We start from the raw sequence: 14,634 nt of genomic DNA on the forward strand, positions 1-14,634 counted from the left end.
TGTGGGTGCATGTGTGTGGTCAACACAGGGCCAGCTGGCTGGGCTGCCTGGCATTACATAGCAGCAAGGCCGGGGCTGTGGCAATGTGCTGGGGGGGCTGGCCTTCCCTGGGGACGGATGGCAGGGGTGTGCTGGGGGGGTCCCTGGCTGCAAGTGTCCTTGCGCCAGTCCCCTCTGAGCACAGGGTAGCTGGCAGAATTGGGAGGTTCAAGAGAGTTTTCCTCTGCCCTTGAGGGGCACCAGGGCTCTAGCCAGGGGTGTTGGGCATTGGTGCCTGGCTCCTGGAGCCCCGCCAGTATCTCTAGGCCTCAGGCCCCAGGGAGAGGACTGGGTTACTAAGAGGGGGGTGGCTCTTCCTGGCTGGGTTTGGCCATCTTGACAGCCTCTTCATAGGAGGGTGGCAGCTCAGGGGCATACAGGCTGTAGGCAGGAGGGGTCATGGAGTCGAGGTCCAGCTCCCCAAAGGGAAGGGGCAGCCGCATGCCCAGCGGGTACTGCACAGAGCTGTAAGCTGCAGGGAACCAGAGCGGGTTTGTGGGGATGAGTCTGCTCTCACCTGCCCCCCACTCCCCCCTGCAGGCAGGCAAGCCAACAGGTGAGGTCTGCAGGCACTCACAAGTCACCGTGCTGTGCACTGGGCTGTCACTATCCATAGGGCTGACCGTCAGGTCACAAGGCTGAGGTGTTGGTGGCAGGTGTGGCTGGCTGTGTACCCGTTTCCGGAGGCAGCAGAACCGGACACAGCTGGCTGTGACCCCACACAGCAGCAGCAGAAGGACAGCGAGTAAGATAAGCCTGTGCAGGGAGGAGCGAGACCCTACCACTGGACTGACCCCAGGCCGCTGGGCACCACCCAAGACAGGACAATGGGCAGGACAAAAGAAAACCAGAGAATGTCTCTCCAGGCCGGAGACCTCCTTCCAGGCCAGAGCTGGGCCCGAGGAGCCCGCCGTCCTGGCATCCTGCTGCCGGGCCTGTCCTGGCTCTCTCCAGGGCTGGCCACAAGTGCCTTGGGCTCACTCCCAGGACACACCGTCCCAGGCCATCCGCACAATCCTGTGCCCAGACCAATGACCATGTCCACAGGGGCCTCCTGCAGGGGTGAGGAAGGAGGGGCTGGGAAGTGGGCAAGCGGGCTATGAAGGGAAGTCCTGCCAAGGGCCTGCGTGCCCAGAGCAGTCCCGGACTGGGGCAGGGCCCACAAGAGAGGCCGCCCTGGTGCTGAGGGCAGGAAGCAGGGGCCAGCCTGGGAGGCTGCTGAGGGCCCCAGCGCCTTCCTATCAGCGCCCGGAAGGGGACAGCGCTGGCGACTCCTCATCCGTGAGCCAGGAGGGGTGGGGGTCTGGTGGGCCTGGCCGGAGGAGAACGCGGCGGCCTGCACTTACCCCACGTGCCACAGGCTGCTCCAGCGGGCCTGGGGCGGGCACCTGCGGGGACGGCGACACCTGGAGCAGGCGGGGCACCCTCCGGGCCGACGGCCCCGCCCGAGCCTCCCCCACAGGGCGGGGCCAGGCTCCGGCTCCCACCCCTCTGACTTACAGGTCCGACGGGTCGCAGCTGCCGTCCGCGAAGCCCAGCGCCACCTGTGGGGACAGGGGTGAGCCCGGGCCGGGGCGCGCCGAGCGCAAACCCGCCCCGCGGTGCCCGAGCCGAGCGCCGGCCACCCACCTGCGGCAGCGGCAGGAGCGGCGGCAGCAGTAGAAGCGCCCGGGAGGCCGGCGCCCCCACCACCATGCTCGGCGCCGACGGGGAGCGGGTGCCCGCCGGCCGCGCCGCTTTATGGAGGCCCCGCCCCGCGCAGGCCCCGCCCCCGAGACGCGTAGCCACGCCCCAGTGCCCCGCCCGCCGGAGGCCTGTCCCGCGGCCGCACCCCTGATCCCCTGGCCCCAAGCCCCGCCCTCAAGAGGCACCGCCTCTCGAAGCCACGCCCAAATCGAGCCCCGCCTCACGGCCCCGCCCGCCACGCTGGTCCCCGGGGCCTGCGAACCTGGGCTGTCGGGGCGGAGGGAGGGGGGTGTCGCCCTCCGCCCGGGCGCAGAACCCCCATCCCGGCCGGGCCAGGCCTATCCTGCAGTCAGGCTCGGTGTGGGCTGGGCGACCCGGCTGCACAGGGTGTGGCCCCGGAGGGGGCGGCCGGGACAAATGTGGCGACTCTCGCACACACCGCGGCGCGCAAGGTAAAGGGTTGCAAGAGCCAAGATTCTGGGGTGTTCCCGGCGTGTTGTTCAAGGACGTTTATTTTGCTCTCACGCTGCGGGCGCTCACTGCCTGGGGCTGGCCAGGGGCAGGCTCACCGGGAGTCTGAGCGTGGCCCCAGGCCCCTGCGGCGTCCTGGGAGCTAACCACGTTTCCAGAGCACTTCGCCTTGAAAGACATGCCCAACGTAGGGCGTGTGGCCTCTGTGGTCTCCGGGGCTGGGGGTCACAGAATGCCTGCTATCCATTCTGCCAGGAAAGCCTGGGGGCCATTTCTTCCACCTGACCGCTCTTCTCACCAGGCTAGTGTTACTGTTAGGTTCCCTCCGGCCTCTACTCCACCATCTGGTGGTCAGGCTAAGGGAGGTGGTCCGCACTGCAAGGTGCAGGGTGATCAGGCTTGTCTGGGGAGTGGGAGGAGCAGCTACCCTTGACCTGTCTTTTCTTTCTTTTTAAAAAGATTTATTCATCTATTTTAGAGAGAGAGAGAGTGAGCATGAGCAGGGGGTGGGCCAGAGGGAGAGGGAGAGAAACTGACTCCCTGTGAGCTTGGACCCTGAGATCATGACCTGAGCAGAAATCAGAGAGTCAGTGTCTTAACCAACGGAGCCACCCAGGCTCCCCTGACCTTCCTCCCTCCCTCCCTTCCTCTTTCTTTCTCTCTTTTTAAAGATTTTATTTATTTATTTGAGAAAGAGAGGGCAGGAGTAAGAGAGCACATGCGGGGGGGGGGGGGGGGTGGGAAAGGGAGAAACAGACTCCCAGATGAGCAGGGAGCCCAACTTGGGACTTGATCCCAGCACCCTGGGATCATGACCTGAGCTGAAATCAGAGAATCGGTCACTTAACCGACTGAGCCACCCTAGGTGCCCTGACCTGTCTTTCTTAATTGCATTCAGGATACACTGTCCATGAGTCTCCCCCATTGGAAGGACCTCCTGGGCTTGGCTCTCCTGCCTGGATCTGCCAGGCCCCTGCTTTTTGATCTCACTTGATCTTGGCCCAGGCTTTGCCCCGAAGCTGTTCTGCACCTCCAGGCTGTGCCATGCCACCCCATGGCCCCTCCTGCCCACCTTGCTCCAGCCAGGCTGGCTGAGCTTGGCTGCTGGCCATCCTTCCTCCTCCTCCCTCTTGCCCTTCACTGGATGGAAGGGAGGAGGATGGACAAAAGTCCAGCCAGTGCACAGGAGTTCAGGCAGGGCCTTGGCCAGTGAGTACCAGGGCCTGTTAGCAGGAGATTGAGGCCAGGGTTTAGAAGAGCGGCCTGCCCCTCTTGCCCACCAGCCAGAAGAGGAGGCAGGGACCATGCCCTTCAGGGAGCACCTCCTCCTGGGGCCTGGGTTTGGCCTGGGCTGCTGGAGCCTGCCTTCTCCTCTCATCTGGTGAGAAAGTGGCTTGGGCTATGGCTGGTCAGCCCCAGGAGGGCACAGACAGAAGTCCTGCAGAACTCCACTGTAGAGTCACTGTCACTGGCCTCAGGTTAGGGATATGACAGGCTTCCAGCCGTGAAGGGCACCAAGGAACTGGGGTTAGGATAGGTGGTTCCAGGCTGGTGTCCTGAAGCCTGTGCCCAGGGAAGCCTCCAGATGCATCACACCCTCCATTCTTGCTAGGGAAAGTTGCATGTGCTCTCCTGTTGGCAGGCATGGGACTAGGGTTGGTGGGTTGGGTATGCTGTGTACAGAGGGGCCAGACTGGATGGGCTCTGTGGGGACAGTGTCCAGCCAGCACTCTCCAGAAGGCAGGGGCTGGGGCAAGGGCACATTTTGAGCTCCAAGGAGTGTTGTATGGCCTGTGGGGGCTTCTACCTTGAAGGACCCGTTGGAGCCCAGAAGGCTGAGCCTGGACTCTGTCCAGAAAAATGGAAAACAAAACTCATGCTCTGGGCCTCACCCTGGACCCCAGCTAGACACTGAGGGAGGCCCTGAGCATGAGTCCCCCACATTTGTTCCCTCCTTCCTTGGGGTCATCAGGGATCCTGAAACTTCGGAGGGGCAGAGAATCCTAAAGGGTCCCCCTGGCTTTGGAGCCTCCTGTACCCTTCTTCATCTTTGCAGGGCCTCACTGGGTCTGGGCCTGTCTCAACTCCAGCCTGTATTCCCAGCACCCTGCCTTGCTAGCGGTTACCCCAATGATCCAGGCACCCACCCTCCAGAGAGGCAGAGTTTATTGTTTATGGACTGGTTTGTGTGTGTGGGTGTGGGGGGTTCGGAGGCAGCGTGCTGCCCGCCCCCCCTCTCCCCCCCGCCAGGGCTCTGTGTCCATCTCTGATTTGGTGCGCATCCCACATTTCAGGCCTGTATGAAGAAGGCCAGAAGGTTTATTGACAGACCTGTGGGGGCAGCTCTTCCCCCAACCAGGACTTCTAAAGGCTGGGCAGGTGGCTACTGGTGGGGCTGGGGGTTCTGAGGGGCTCAGAGTAAGAGTAGGTTGTGGGCAGGACTAGCCTTATTGCTGGTTCTGAGTGGGGCCAGGGAGGGGGTGCTCTTGGGCCTCTGGACTCACTGGGTCTGAGGCAGCAGGAAGTGACCATGCCTGTGGGGCTGGGGTGCCCTGGCCCTGGGGCAACACAGGGGTCTGCACATTGGAACCTGCCCAGCAGCAGATGCCCAGGTCCCAGGCCTGTGGGTGGTTTGGCCTGGTTTACAGACTAGGGGAGGGCTTCAAGGGCGAACAGGAGGGTTTGAGGGGGCTCTGTGGAGAGACTCCTGTGGCCTCAGGGGCCGGTCACCACCTGGGCCACAAAGAGGACCTTGTAAGTCTCCTTCACGTCGCCCTTGAGCTGCAGCAGGGCTGACACCATGAGTGGGTGATCTGGCTGGAATGGGAGGGGGAGGAAGGAAGGAGACCCTCAGCCAACTGGCCCACCAGACACATGTGTTGTCTTCTGGCCCACTGCCTGCCTCACCTGCCCAGGGCCTACCCAGCAGCCCCCTCCCTGGGTGGGGCAGGGGTGTCATCCCGCCAAGCCTTTGGCTTTTGCAGGGCTTCCTGGCCAGAGTCTGTGGCACCTACATCAAAATCGGCAGGTGGCATCCAGGAGATGCTGATGGTCTTGGTCTGGCCACGCTCCACAGAGCCCCTGGAGGGCTCGATGGTGAAGCCCTTGTGCTGCAGAGACGTGCCGCTGTCCAGGCTGAACTCGACAGTCTGCGGGACACTGGAGCTGCAGATAGGGCTGGCGGGCCAGGCACAGCTCCCAGGAGGCAGTGGGACTGGGGTCGAGGGGGGCTGACTCCACCTGCCCTCTCAGCCCTGACCAGCAGGCTGCCCACCCCATATCAATCAAGGGGCAAGGCCGGGAGGGGCCCAGGCTGTCCAGGCCGGGGGTGCTGCAGAGGGGCTGGGTGGGCCTGCGCAGTGCTGTGGTCACCTTCTTTGGGGACAGCTGGGTGGTCCGGATGCAGCCCACCTGCAGCTCTCGGGTGGCAGGTGGGGCTGGCGTGTCTGTATCTAACTGGATATAGTCCAGGGTCACCAGGATGGGCTTTAGCTCCTCTGCTTCTGAAGAGAGAGGACCTGGCTGGGGCCAATGGGGTGGGGTGGGGCTGCCACCCAGAGAGTGAGGGAGCTGCCTAGGGTCAGCTGGTCCTCAGGAAATCTCTCTTCAGCATGACCCCACCCTTTGGGCCAGGAATGACCACCCTACCCTTCTGGCTTCCTAGGGCTAAGGGTGCAGGTGGGCAGTAGGAGGGGTCCTCTTACTGCACCGAGCCCACCCCCCCCCTCCCCAGGGCTCACCCTCTCTGCGCTCAGGGTCGTAGGTGGGGATCACAGTCAGCGACTCCACAGGCACGTCCAGGGGGTCTCCGCCCTCCACGAACATCATGTGCTCGCGGGCCGCGCCCTTCAGAAGGATCTGGTGGGAGAGTTTCTGGGGACAAGGAGCATACAGCATTGTCCTGCAACCCGTGACCGGGGCTCCAGGAGGGTGTGGGCCCATGGGACCTGGGACAGTGGCCTCTCCACCTGACTACACCCCTGGCGTGGAGCCCCCAGGCGGGTAAGGCCCGGAAGGCCCCGGACACAAGGGAAGAGGGGTCGAGGCTGGGCTGGTGGGGCCACACCTTCTCGAAGAGCATGACCTGCAGCCTGTCGGAAAAGTACAGACTCTCGTGGTCTGGGCTGAAGGTCACGGTGAAGTCCTGCGCCTTGCCTGGGTCCATGATGCCCTTGACCGGGATCACGCTGAACACGCTCTGGCCGCTGTTGTTCTGAGTGCCTGTGGGCCAGGCGGCGTCCCTGCTCAGCCGGAGCCCCTGGCCCGCCCCCCACCAATCTGCTGCTGGCACCCCTGCCCCGGGCCCCACCCCTGCCCGCCGCCCGCGGCTCAGCTCCCACCTCCCTCGGCCTTGCCCCGACGGCCGTCCCCAGCAGTGGTCCCTTGCCTCCGTGGGCCAGCTCACCCACTACTTCAGTCCTCCGGGCCCGAGAGGCCAGGAACTGCGGCAGCCGCTGCTGGTCTTCGCTCCTGGAGCGGGAGAGGCTGTCCAGCTGCAGGGAGAACTGGATGGGCAGCGCGGAGCAGTTCTGCAGCTGTGAGGATAGGCGACCCTCAGCAGGCTACCATCCTGCTGCCCACGTGCAGGCTGCTGCAAAGGGGGTCTCAGCTCGCTCTCCCCCCGGGGGAGTCACGCCTCGCTGGGTGTCCAGTCGCTCTCCTGTCCAATCATTTTCACCTTGCGCTCACTGCACTTTATTGAGCTATTGGTTCATCTCGTCCAGCCTCACGCCACCCCCCTTTCCAGGCTGGTGTACCTAGCCGAATCCACTGTGCCTCAAGGTGGGGCAGCTCTGCGGTGCCCTCTGTCCTCCAGAGCTCCCTCCGTTGTCAGGCTCAGGCTAGCCTTCAGCTGAACCAGCATCCTTGCCCCAGTCTCTCCCCTGCCCTCACCCCCTTCTCCTGAGAGTGCCCCCTCCTCAGTGAGACACTTCAGGGAATCCCTGTCCTGAGCTCAGGGCCAGGTCCCGACCTAAGCCAGTGGACGAAGCAGGTGTCCTGTTGGTTGCTTGATCCCAAGGCTGGTGAGTCCCTTAGACATCGGAGAAGCATGGGGAGCTAGGCCTGCCCTCCGGCAGGTGGTGAGAGGCCACGGGGCAGTGTGACCTTGCCAGACACATCTGTAACCACGCCCCACCCCCCACAGCAGTGCCTGAGCTGAGCTCCTCCTCATCCCAGATGGGATGGCTCCTGCAAAGGCCCTGAACAGGAAGACAGGGAGCACTGAGGCAGAGCAGGTGAGGAGTGGAGGGTGGGGTGGCTCAGGTGGGGGTGGCCTGCACCTCCCCTGGCTCGCCTACCAAGGCCTGGATCCCTCCCCGGCACCAGGCCCCCTGTGATGTGCTTCACCTTGAAGCTTGAGGACACAGACTCTCTGGCAATCACATAACCCATGTCCAGAGTGTCCCCTTCAATGGAGCACGTGATCATGGGTGCCACGCCGGTGCCCAGGAGGGTCAGGGAGAGTTTGCCTCTCTTGGTGATGATGTCCAGTGTCTCTTGGGCCTACGGACAGAGACCACGTCCATTAGCATGGGGCAGACGTCTGCCAGAGGCACGTGCTGGAGCTCTGCTGGGAGCAAGTGGGTCGGGGCAGGCTGGAGCCGACACTGCTCTGAGCTCTGTGGCCGCCTCCTGCTTGCCTGCCAGAGGTGAGGGCCTAGGGGGACTGGCCGCCCCCGGGGGCCCGAGCACACGGGCTGCAGCGTGGCGTAAAGTGGGCCTGGGACTCACCAGGATGCTCTCATGGGGAGAGAAGGACAGTGTCAGGACGTGGGTCTCGCCAGCAAGCAGCTTGCTGATGGGGTTCAGCAGGACGAAGGGGCCATTGGGGTTTAGCATGGAGAACTCCACCTGAGGGCCCAGTGTCAAGGAGAGGTGGCCAGAGCAGGACTGCAGCCCCCCACCAGCCCCTGTCCCGTCCATGTGGGCTGCCTGGGCTGGGTGCGGACAAGGATACAGCTAGATCCTCCAGGGAAATGTTCTGGATGGAGACGTTTTTTATGCCGCGGTGTCCTAAAATGGGAAGGTGGAATCAGGCTGTAGCCCTAGGCCCAGGAGTGGCGTGTGGGAACCCAGGCGGTGACTGTAGGGGGGCTCAGCCTCTGGGGTGGGGGTGTGCATGGGGGGCTGGGCCCAGTCAAGGCTCACCTACAGCGATGTCACCGAAGTTGGAGATGGTTTTGCCTCTGTTGGAGGTCACCACGATAGATGGTGCCACTGCCGGACACCACAGCTCCAGGTACAGGGTATTGTGAGGGCTGGGGGGGGGGGTGCTGATGGTGCTGTGCCCCACCTCCCCGCCCTTGTCCTGCCCACTCAGCTACTGTGCCCTTCCCTCCGGGGCCCCAGATCTGGGTTGGTAGCGCAGGAGGGACGATGCGCGACTCGATCCCAGGCTTCCTCCCTCCCGCCAGAGCACCGCACCTGAAGCTCAGGGGTTCTGTCCCCTTCCTGTCTTTGGGGTCACCACTGGCAACGACACAGGGCACCACAAACTTGTCAAACTTCCCCTGGAAAGACCTGGCCAGGGTGGCCTGGGCAGCCTGGTACTCGTCGGAACTGGAACGATGCAGCAGCATGCACTCACACTCGTGTGCCCATTCTGCGCGTGCCCCAGCAGATGGGAGGCCTGGCCACGCTCCCCTGGGGCAGTGGGGGGGGCACAAGGCCACACCTGCTCCCCGGGGCCCTGGACCAGAGTGGGAAGGGGCCCCAGGCTGTGGCTGTCCTACCCTTTCCTGGTTCCTGTGGGGCCTCCTCCTACCCCAGGGTCCTGGTCAGGCACCTAACAAGAGGGCTGTGTTCCTGGGGCCTCGGGCAAGGGTCTAGGACGGGCAAGTGACACAAGCCCCTCAGAGCTCTCCTGGCCTCCTTTTGTACCTGGGGAGGCTGGGGTTGCTGAGCTGGGAATACGGGAGTCAGGGGCAGCAGGGTCTCCCCAGCCCATGGTGTGAGGCTGTGCATAGGGACACGAGGCCCATGGGAATGGGGTGGGCAGATGCCCAGGAAGTCAGAGCTGAAGAGCCCTCAAGGCAGCGCCTGGATTCAACTGTGCCTGAAGCCAGCCCAGCCCTGGACTTCCAGTTACATGGCTCAAAACAGCTCTGTCCCAGGCAGCCTGTGGGGGAAAGTCTCCGTGGGGGTCAGGACAGGGTCTCGTCATATGGGCGCAGAGGGAGGTGGCAGGGTGGTCTTCTCTTGGGCCTACCTGAACTTGAAGTCCTGCTCACACAGCTCTGCAGTTGGGGTGGTCGAGGTCTGGAGCAGTCGGTCTTGGTTCTGCAGCCGCAGCGTGGAGAAGGACTGTTTCCTTAGGTCCTTCCTCTGGGTGGCTGTGTCCTTGCGGAGCTGGGGTGCGGAGAGGCCAGCTCTGCTCAGCCCCGCGGGCACCGTGGCCGCCCCTCGCCGGCTGCTGTCCGCCAGCGCAGGCCTGGGCAGACTGCCCCGTGCAGGGGCCCCAGGGGCGTGGGCTTGGAGCGGACGGGGACCCAGGCAGCAAGCGGCTTCCTCCGGAAGACCGACCGAAGGTGCAACAGGCAGCTGAGTGTCCAGAGACCCCCATGGGCCTGTGCACCGACCCCAGCGTTTGCCTTCACCAGTGGGGAAACAGGCAACAGAGGGGGGGATTCGCCCGGGACCAGGGTCCTCCTTCCTGGTGCCTCCCCCCACGCCTCGCTGTAGGAGGACAAGTGCTTCCCCGTGTGGGCCAGACGCTGGAAAAGTGTGCTTCGTGTCCCTCTGCGTCCCCAGCACTCTAGGCCGTGGGACTGCACAGCTCTGTGTGGGTCCGTGGGACTCCCTCTCCCCGCAGGAGCCCACGGGCTGCCGCCTCTGCGGCTGGCAGGGGCAGCGGGCCTGACGCTTGCTGGGCTTTATCCCTGGGCTGACGCTTCCCTTCTTTCTTTTTAAGAAATATTTTTGTTTTATTTATTTACTTATTTATTAAGATTTTATTTATTTGAGATAAAGCACACAAGAGAGAATGGGGGTGTTCAGAGGGAGAGGGAGAAGCAGACCCCCCCTGAGCAAGGAGCCCGATGCGGGACTCGATCCCAGGACCCGGGATCAGGGCCTGAGCTGAAGGCAGACGCTCAACCATCTGAGCCACCCAGGCGCCCCTCCCTTCTTTCAAGTTTACATCTGTGGCTGTTTTCACGGCTTTACAGTTGTAAGAAGCCACACTTGCCGAGGGTCATGGGCCCCTTTGCCATTTTATCTGCTCTCCTTCCGTTAAAGCTCCACCTGCTTCTCAGGGAACGCCCCCCGGGGACCTAGGCTGCCTGGTGATGCTGCCTGGAGGAGGAGACGCTCTGAAAGCTAACACCCATCATGCTCCACAAAGTCTACCCAGCACTCCCGAAGGCACTCGGCCTGGCCCCCTGGAGCCTGGGGGGGGGTGCAGGAAGCCACAGCCCCTGCTCTGTGTCCCTACGCCCCTCCTCTTGGGAGTCTCCATGCACCAATTTTACCTCCACTGGTTTGGTCAGGGCCTGGGAGGCTTCCTGGTGGATCAGCTTGCTGGGCAGCACGGGCCGGAACCCCACCTGGATCAGGCATCTCTGCAAGGAGAGCCGCCCAGAGGGCAGAGCTGGCCCCTGCTGGCGCCTTGTCCTCCTCAGCACCCACTGAGGTCCCCCCGTCCACCCTCCCCTGCATGTCCCCAGGTCATGCTGACACTCCTGGCAGGACACCTCCGTCACTTCTTGAAGGCCCTTTCCAGGGAGATGCTCCCTGACCACTGCCCCTGGGGGCGAGGTAGGTCACCGTGCACGATTATCAAGTCCACTCTTACCATGTAGGGCAGGGGTCCTGTGACGGAGATCCTGATGAACCAGGACCCGCCCACAGCTCACATTAGGCATGCCATGCGTGAGAAAGGAAATTTTGCACTCAGCTGTCAAAATTTGGGGGTGAATTCTTCACCCCAACTTGTCCCTGAGACTGGCACAGCCTACGGGGAGGTCCTGGGCCCCACCGAGGGCTCACTCCCAAGTGTCCCCAGTGCTCAGGACAGCAGAGGTGCCCATACGACGGTGGGGGCAGAGCAGATGGCATGCGGGGAATAAAGGAAAAAGGGAGGGAGAAGAGGGAGCAGGGAGAGGGAGGGAACGCAGAAGCCAACCACAATACCCCCTTTGGGGACGGGTACTTAACGCAGTATTTGCTAAGTTTAATAAAATGCATTTTAAATGATCACATAAATTGAAATGCTGCCAGGGCCCAGGTGTGCCCAGCCCCTCATGTGCCCCTCCTCACTTTGTCCTGGCAGGAGCCGCCCTAGCTTTTGAAGGGAAAGATTTAAGCTCCAGGAGGCTGGGATGGCCCTGACCTGGGCTCAGAGGAAGCCCTGCCCCCAGGCCCGGTTCTTTCCGCTCAATCAGGCAGAGTAGGGGCGGGGAGCCCTTGTTTAGCTGAGTGGACTCACACCCTGCACTTTGGTGACCAGGCCCTCTGTGCCCATCGCTGTGAGATCCAGGGCTCTGCACGTCCTCCCTCAGTCCACACTGCCAGAGCTCCCAGGCAGGTGCTTGTGGGGTCAGCCACCCGTGGGTGCCCCTGCCTCTGGGGCTTGGGCTGGGCTCGGCCTCTTCGCCCCGCCCAAGCTCATGGGCCATGGGGACCTCCTTGGCCCTGCTTGGGTCTGACGAGGGGCAGAGCTCACCCCCACCTCTGCTGTCCAGGCTGCATCGCTGTGGCCAAGGGTGGACAGAGCCAGGCACCCCCAGGGGAGCTCCACCCCCCCGCCTACCTCGGGGCCCACACTTGCCTTTCCTGGCAGCACGGTCCCCACCGAGGGCGAGATGGTGATGGGTGAGTCCGGGGGCAGCAGGAACTCAAAGGATGTGGGCCCCACGGGAGAGGCGTCCTCCGAGCCGATGCGGGGCATGGAGTGGGTCAGTGGGTTCATGCTCACGTGAGAGTTGATGACGTACAGGGTGGCCACGGACATGTCATACAGGGAGGTGGCTGCAAACTTGACCTGGTAGTGGGACAGCTCCAGGGGCGGGTGGACGCCCACAGCCCGGCACGCCAGCTTGAAACACCTGGAAGGGCCGGTGTGGGCGGCTCAGTGGGGGCACGGCCCGCAGGGTCCCCCTGCGCTGTGGAAGGTGGCCCCTGAGGGAGACGGTGGCCTGCGTGGGCACAGCGCCTGGGACCACAATAGCAGTTGTCACAGATTTTGCTCACTACTTCGTTAGTGAATTTTACTGTCTTTTGAAGATATTGCAGACTCCTGCACGCATTTAAAGTGGATAGCTAAAAATTTCATCCTAAGTTGCTGAGGAGGTAATTTCTGGCTTATTTTGTTAAATATTCATCGACATTTAAAAATAAAACCGATAAATTGCTCTTTAAATATGAGCACAGGAATCTATAAACCCTAGTTAGTTAATTTCTGCCATTATCCTTTAAAGAAAATGAAGAGATGTGGGAGGGTGGGCTTTCCCTCCCGGAACCATGGCTCCGTCTGTCCGCGTCCCGGTGGAGGGCCCCCCGCGCTGCTGAGCCTCAGAGCCTCCTCGACTGGTGCATCTTGGCACCTGGCCGGGTGGTGCCGGTTCCTGTGACCCCTGCTGAGGCCCTACGGCTCTTCAGAGCTGGGACAAAGTAGTCAAGGTGCTCCAGCTGGCAGCTTTCAGCAGCTCACAGGAAAGGAAGCTCTGCCCATGGGTTTGGTGGCCACGGAGGCGTGGGCGTGGCTTTCCATCAGTGAGGCCACAGGCAAGTGTGGCACCATGGGCTACGACGTTTGAAGATTAATCTTTAACTTTGGCTTATGTTTAGTGTGTTATTTGAGTGTTTTTGGACCATGTGCGATCAGCCTGGTATTTGAATTAAGATAATGTATCAAAAAAAAAAAAGAACAGATATTTGGTATTTTAACCACTGGAATATTTCCATTCCACATCTTCTTCGGACCCAGATTTCTACTGTGCTCTCTGTGTCGAATTTCATCCTAATTACATACATTTTAACGCTCTGATGTTGATTGGCTATGGTAACCCAGCTGTGATGTTGCTCATACATTGAAGTACTGAAATATATATTTTTATGTCTTGTGACCACAGGCTCTAAATGTGGAACAATAATCCTTCTGTGTGGCAATATCATTGAGGTTATTGTTAGTATGCGATTAATTGAAAAACCATAAATGTATGAAATGGGATAATCATGACGTACAGAAAATGAGATTTCACTGCACGTGTTTCGGGATGGTGGACGGAGCTGCTGTTCCTCAGCTGGTTCCAGCATCAGGAGGGCGAGACCGGGGATGGGGGCGCTGCCTGGCTCCCCTGCAGGGCCCTGGGGACAGGCGTGGAGGGAGCTTTGCTCCCCAGCATCACTCAACCCTATGAGCCTCTCCTTCTGCAATCACACCACAGCACCACATGTCTTCCCGCGTTACTTTGGATAGTCCCCCTCTGGCAACTCATTTAGGCCCTCCTTCATTTTGTTGCAAAGAACCAGAAACCCCCTACCTGTCAGGGGCGGCATCACCAAGGCTCAACTGAGACTTGCCAGATGCTGTGGTTCTTATGACTGGGGGACACTGGGCTTTACCCAAGAGCCTGATGGGGAACGTGGCAGGGGGGTAGTCAGGGCCCTTGATTTTCCTTGTGGGTTCTAACTCTGCACTTCACTCCCTAAGCTCTTACCACCCGTGGAGTTATTCCTGCTCACTCACAAGCCTGTCAGGTCCCAGGTGACCAATGGTCCTGCCCATGGCCACATGCCTGGGGCCAGAAGGGGGTTTGGCCCGTGGACCCCGGGCAGCCCAACACCACCCAGGGCTGGCCAGGTCCCCAGACAGGGCCAAACAGCAACTCAGGCCAGAATGCAGGTGGGAACAGGAGAAGAAAGGAAGGGAAACAGGAGGGCAGGAGGGGGTCAGTGGGGCTCAGTGCCCAGCTGGACACCTGCACAGGATGCTCCAGAACATTCCTCACTAGGGCTGATAATCTCAGGCAGCAACAAGAACAGGCCCTTATCCCGGACCAACCCCTCTGCACCCTGTTTGATTTCTCTCTTTCTACCACCTCCTCCATCCCATTTGTCAGGGTGGAAATGGGAAGCTCAGGGAGGTCCAGGGACTATCCCCATCACACAGTGCATTAGAGCAAGGCGGGCTCATGCCCAGGTCCTCTTGGGTACAGAGGGACACTCTGCATACCACACACAAACACTCACACACAGACACATGCTCACACATGCATGTTCACACGTGCACAGACATGCACACCACACATGTCCACACGCACGCTCACATGCACACACATCCACACATGCATGCTCACACACATTCAAGCACACCACATGCATGCTCACATGCATGTTTACACACACACCACACATGTCCACACGTGCACGCTCACAGGCACACCCACACCCACAGTGCATGCTCACACACATTCAGGCACACCCCTCACGCTCATA

At 61.4% G+C, this 14,634-nt stretch overlaps 2 protein-coding genes across 2 annotated transcripts in view; both read right to left on the bottom strand.

Moving 5' to 3' along the window:
• Positions 1-8: 8 nt before the first annotated feature.
• TMEM52 (transmembrane protein 52) lies at positions 9-1,734 on the bottom strand. The gene is made up of 5 exons (XM_044913849.1): positions 1,669-1,734; positions 1,540-1,583; positions 1,386-1,427; positions 617-795; positions 9-511 (listed from the first exon to the last, which is right to left on the bottom strand). Exons 1-5 carry the CDS (start codon positions 1,732-1,734, stop codon positions 336-338), a joined length of 507 nt encoding a protein of 168 aa, XP_044769784.1. The 3' UTR covers positions 9-335.
• Positions 1,735-4,911: 3,177 nt separating this feature from the next.
• CFAP74 (cilia and flagella associated protein 74) overlaps positions 4,912-14,634 on the bottom strand; it is a 53,695-nt gene continuing 43,972 nt past the window's right edge. Inside the window, exons 25-38 of the mRNA XM_021684355.1 lie at positions 11,966-12,242; positions 10,659-10,757; positions 9,407-9,546; positions 8,623-8,757; positions 8,347-8,456; positions 8,156-8,211; positions 7,930-8,049; positions 7,546-7,701; positions 6,602-6,731; positions 6,263-6,417; positions 5,937-6,069; positions 5,569-5,714; positions 5,211-5,345; positions 4,912-5,013 (exon numbers count right to left, since the gene is read on the bottom strand). Coding sequence (XP_021540030.1) covers positions 4,912-5,013; positions 5,211-5,345; positions 5,569-5,714; positions 5,937-6,069; positions 6,263-6,417; positions 6,602-6,731; positions 7,546-7,701; positions 7,930-8,049; positions 8,156-8,211; positions 8,347-8,456; positions 8,623-8,757; positions 9,407-9,546; positions 10,659-10,757; positions 11,966-12,242 — 1,894 coding nt within the window. The remainder of the gene's footprint in view (positions 5,014-5,210; positions 5,346-5,568; positions 5,715-5,936; positions 6,070-6,262; positions 6,418-6,601; positions 6,732-7,545; positions 7,702-7,929; positions 8,050-8,155; positions 8,212-8,346; positions 8,457-8,622; positions 8,758-9,406; positions 9,547-10,658; positions 10,758-11,965; positions 12,243-14,634) is intronic.

Source organism: Neomonachus schauinslandi, chromosome 4 (genome assembly GCF_002201575.2).
Source record: "Neomonachus schauinslandi chromosome 4, ASM220157v2, whole genome shotgun sequence".
In the NCBI taxonomy this organism is placed as follows: Eukaryota; Metazoa; Chordata; class Mammalia; order Carnivora; family Phocidae; genus Neomonachus; species Neomonachus schauinslandi.

What these genes read in the sequence shown, in the direction of transcription:
- TMEM52 (XM_044913849.1), bottom strand. Translation starts at nt 1,734, where the DNA reads ATGGTGGTGGGGGCGCCGGCCTCCCGGGCGCTTCTACTGCTGCCGCCG. An exon ending in AGCAGCCTGTGGCACGTGGG is followed by an intron (nt 796 to 1,385) that starts GTAAGTGCAGGC and finishes CTCCCTGCACAG; the next exon opens with GCTTATCTTACTCGCTGTCC. An exon ending in AGTGCACAGCACGGTGACTT is followed by an intron (nt 512 to 616) that starts GTGAGTGCCTGC and finishes GGTTCCCTGCAG; the next exon opens with CTTACAGCTCTGTGCAGTAC.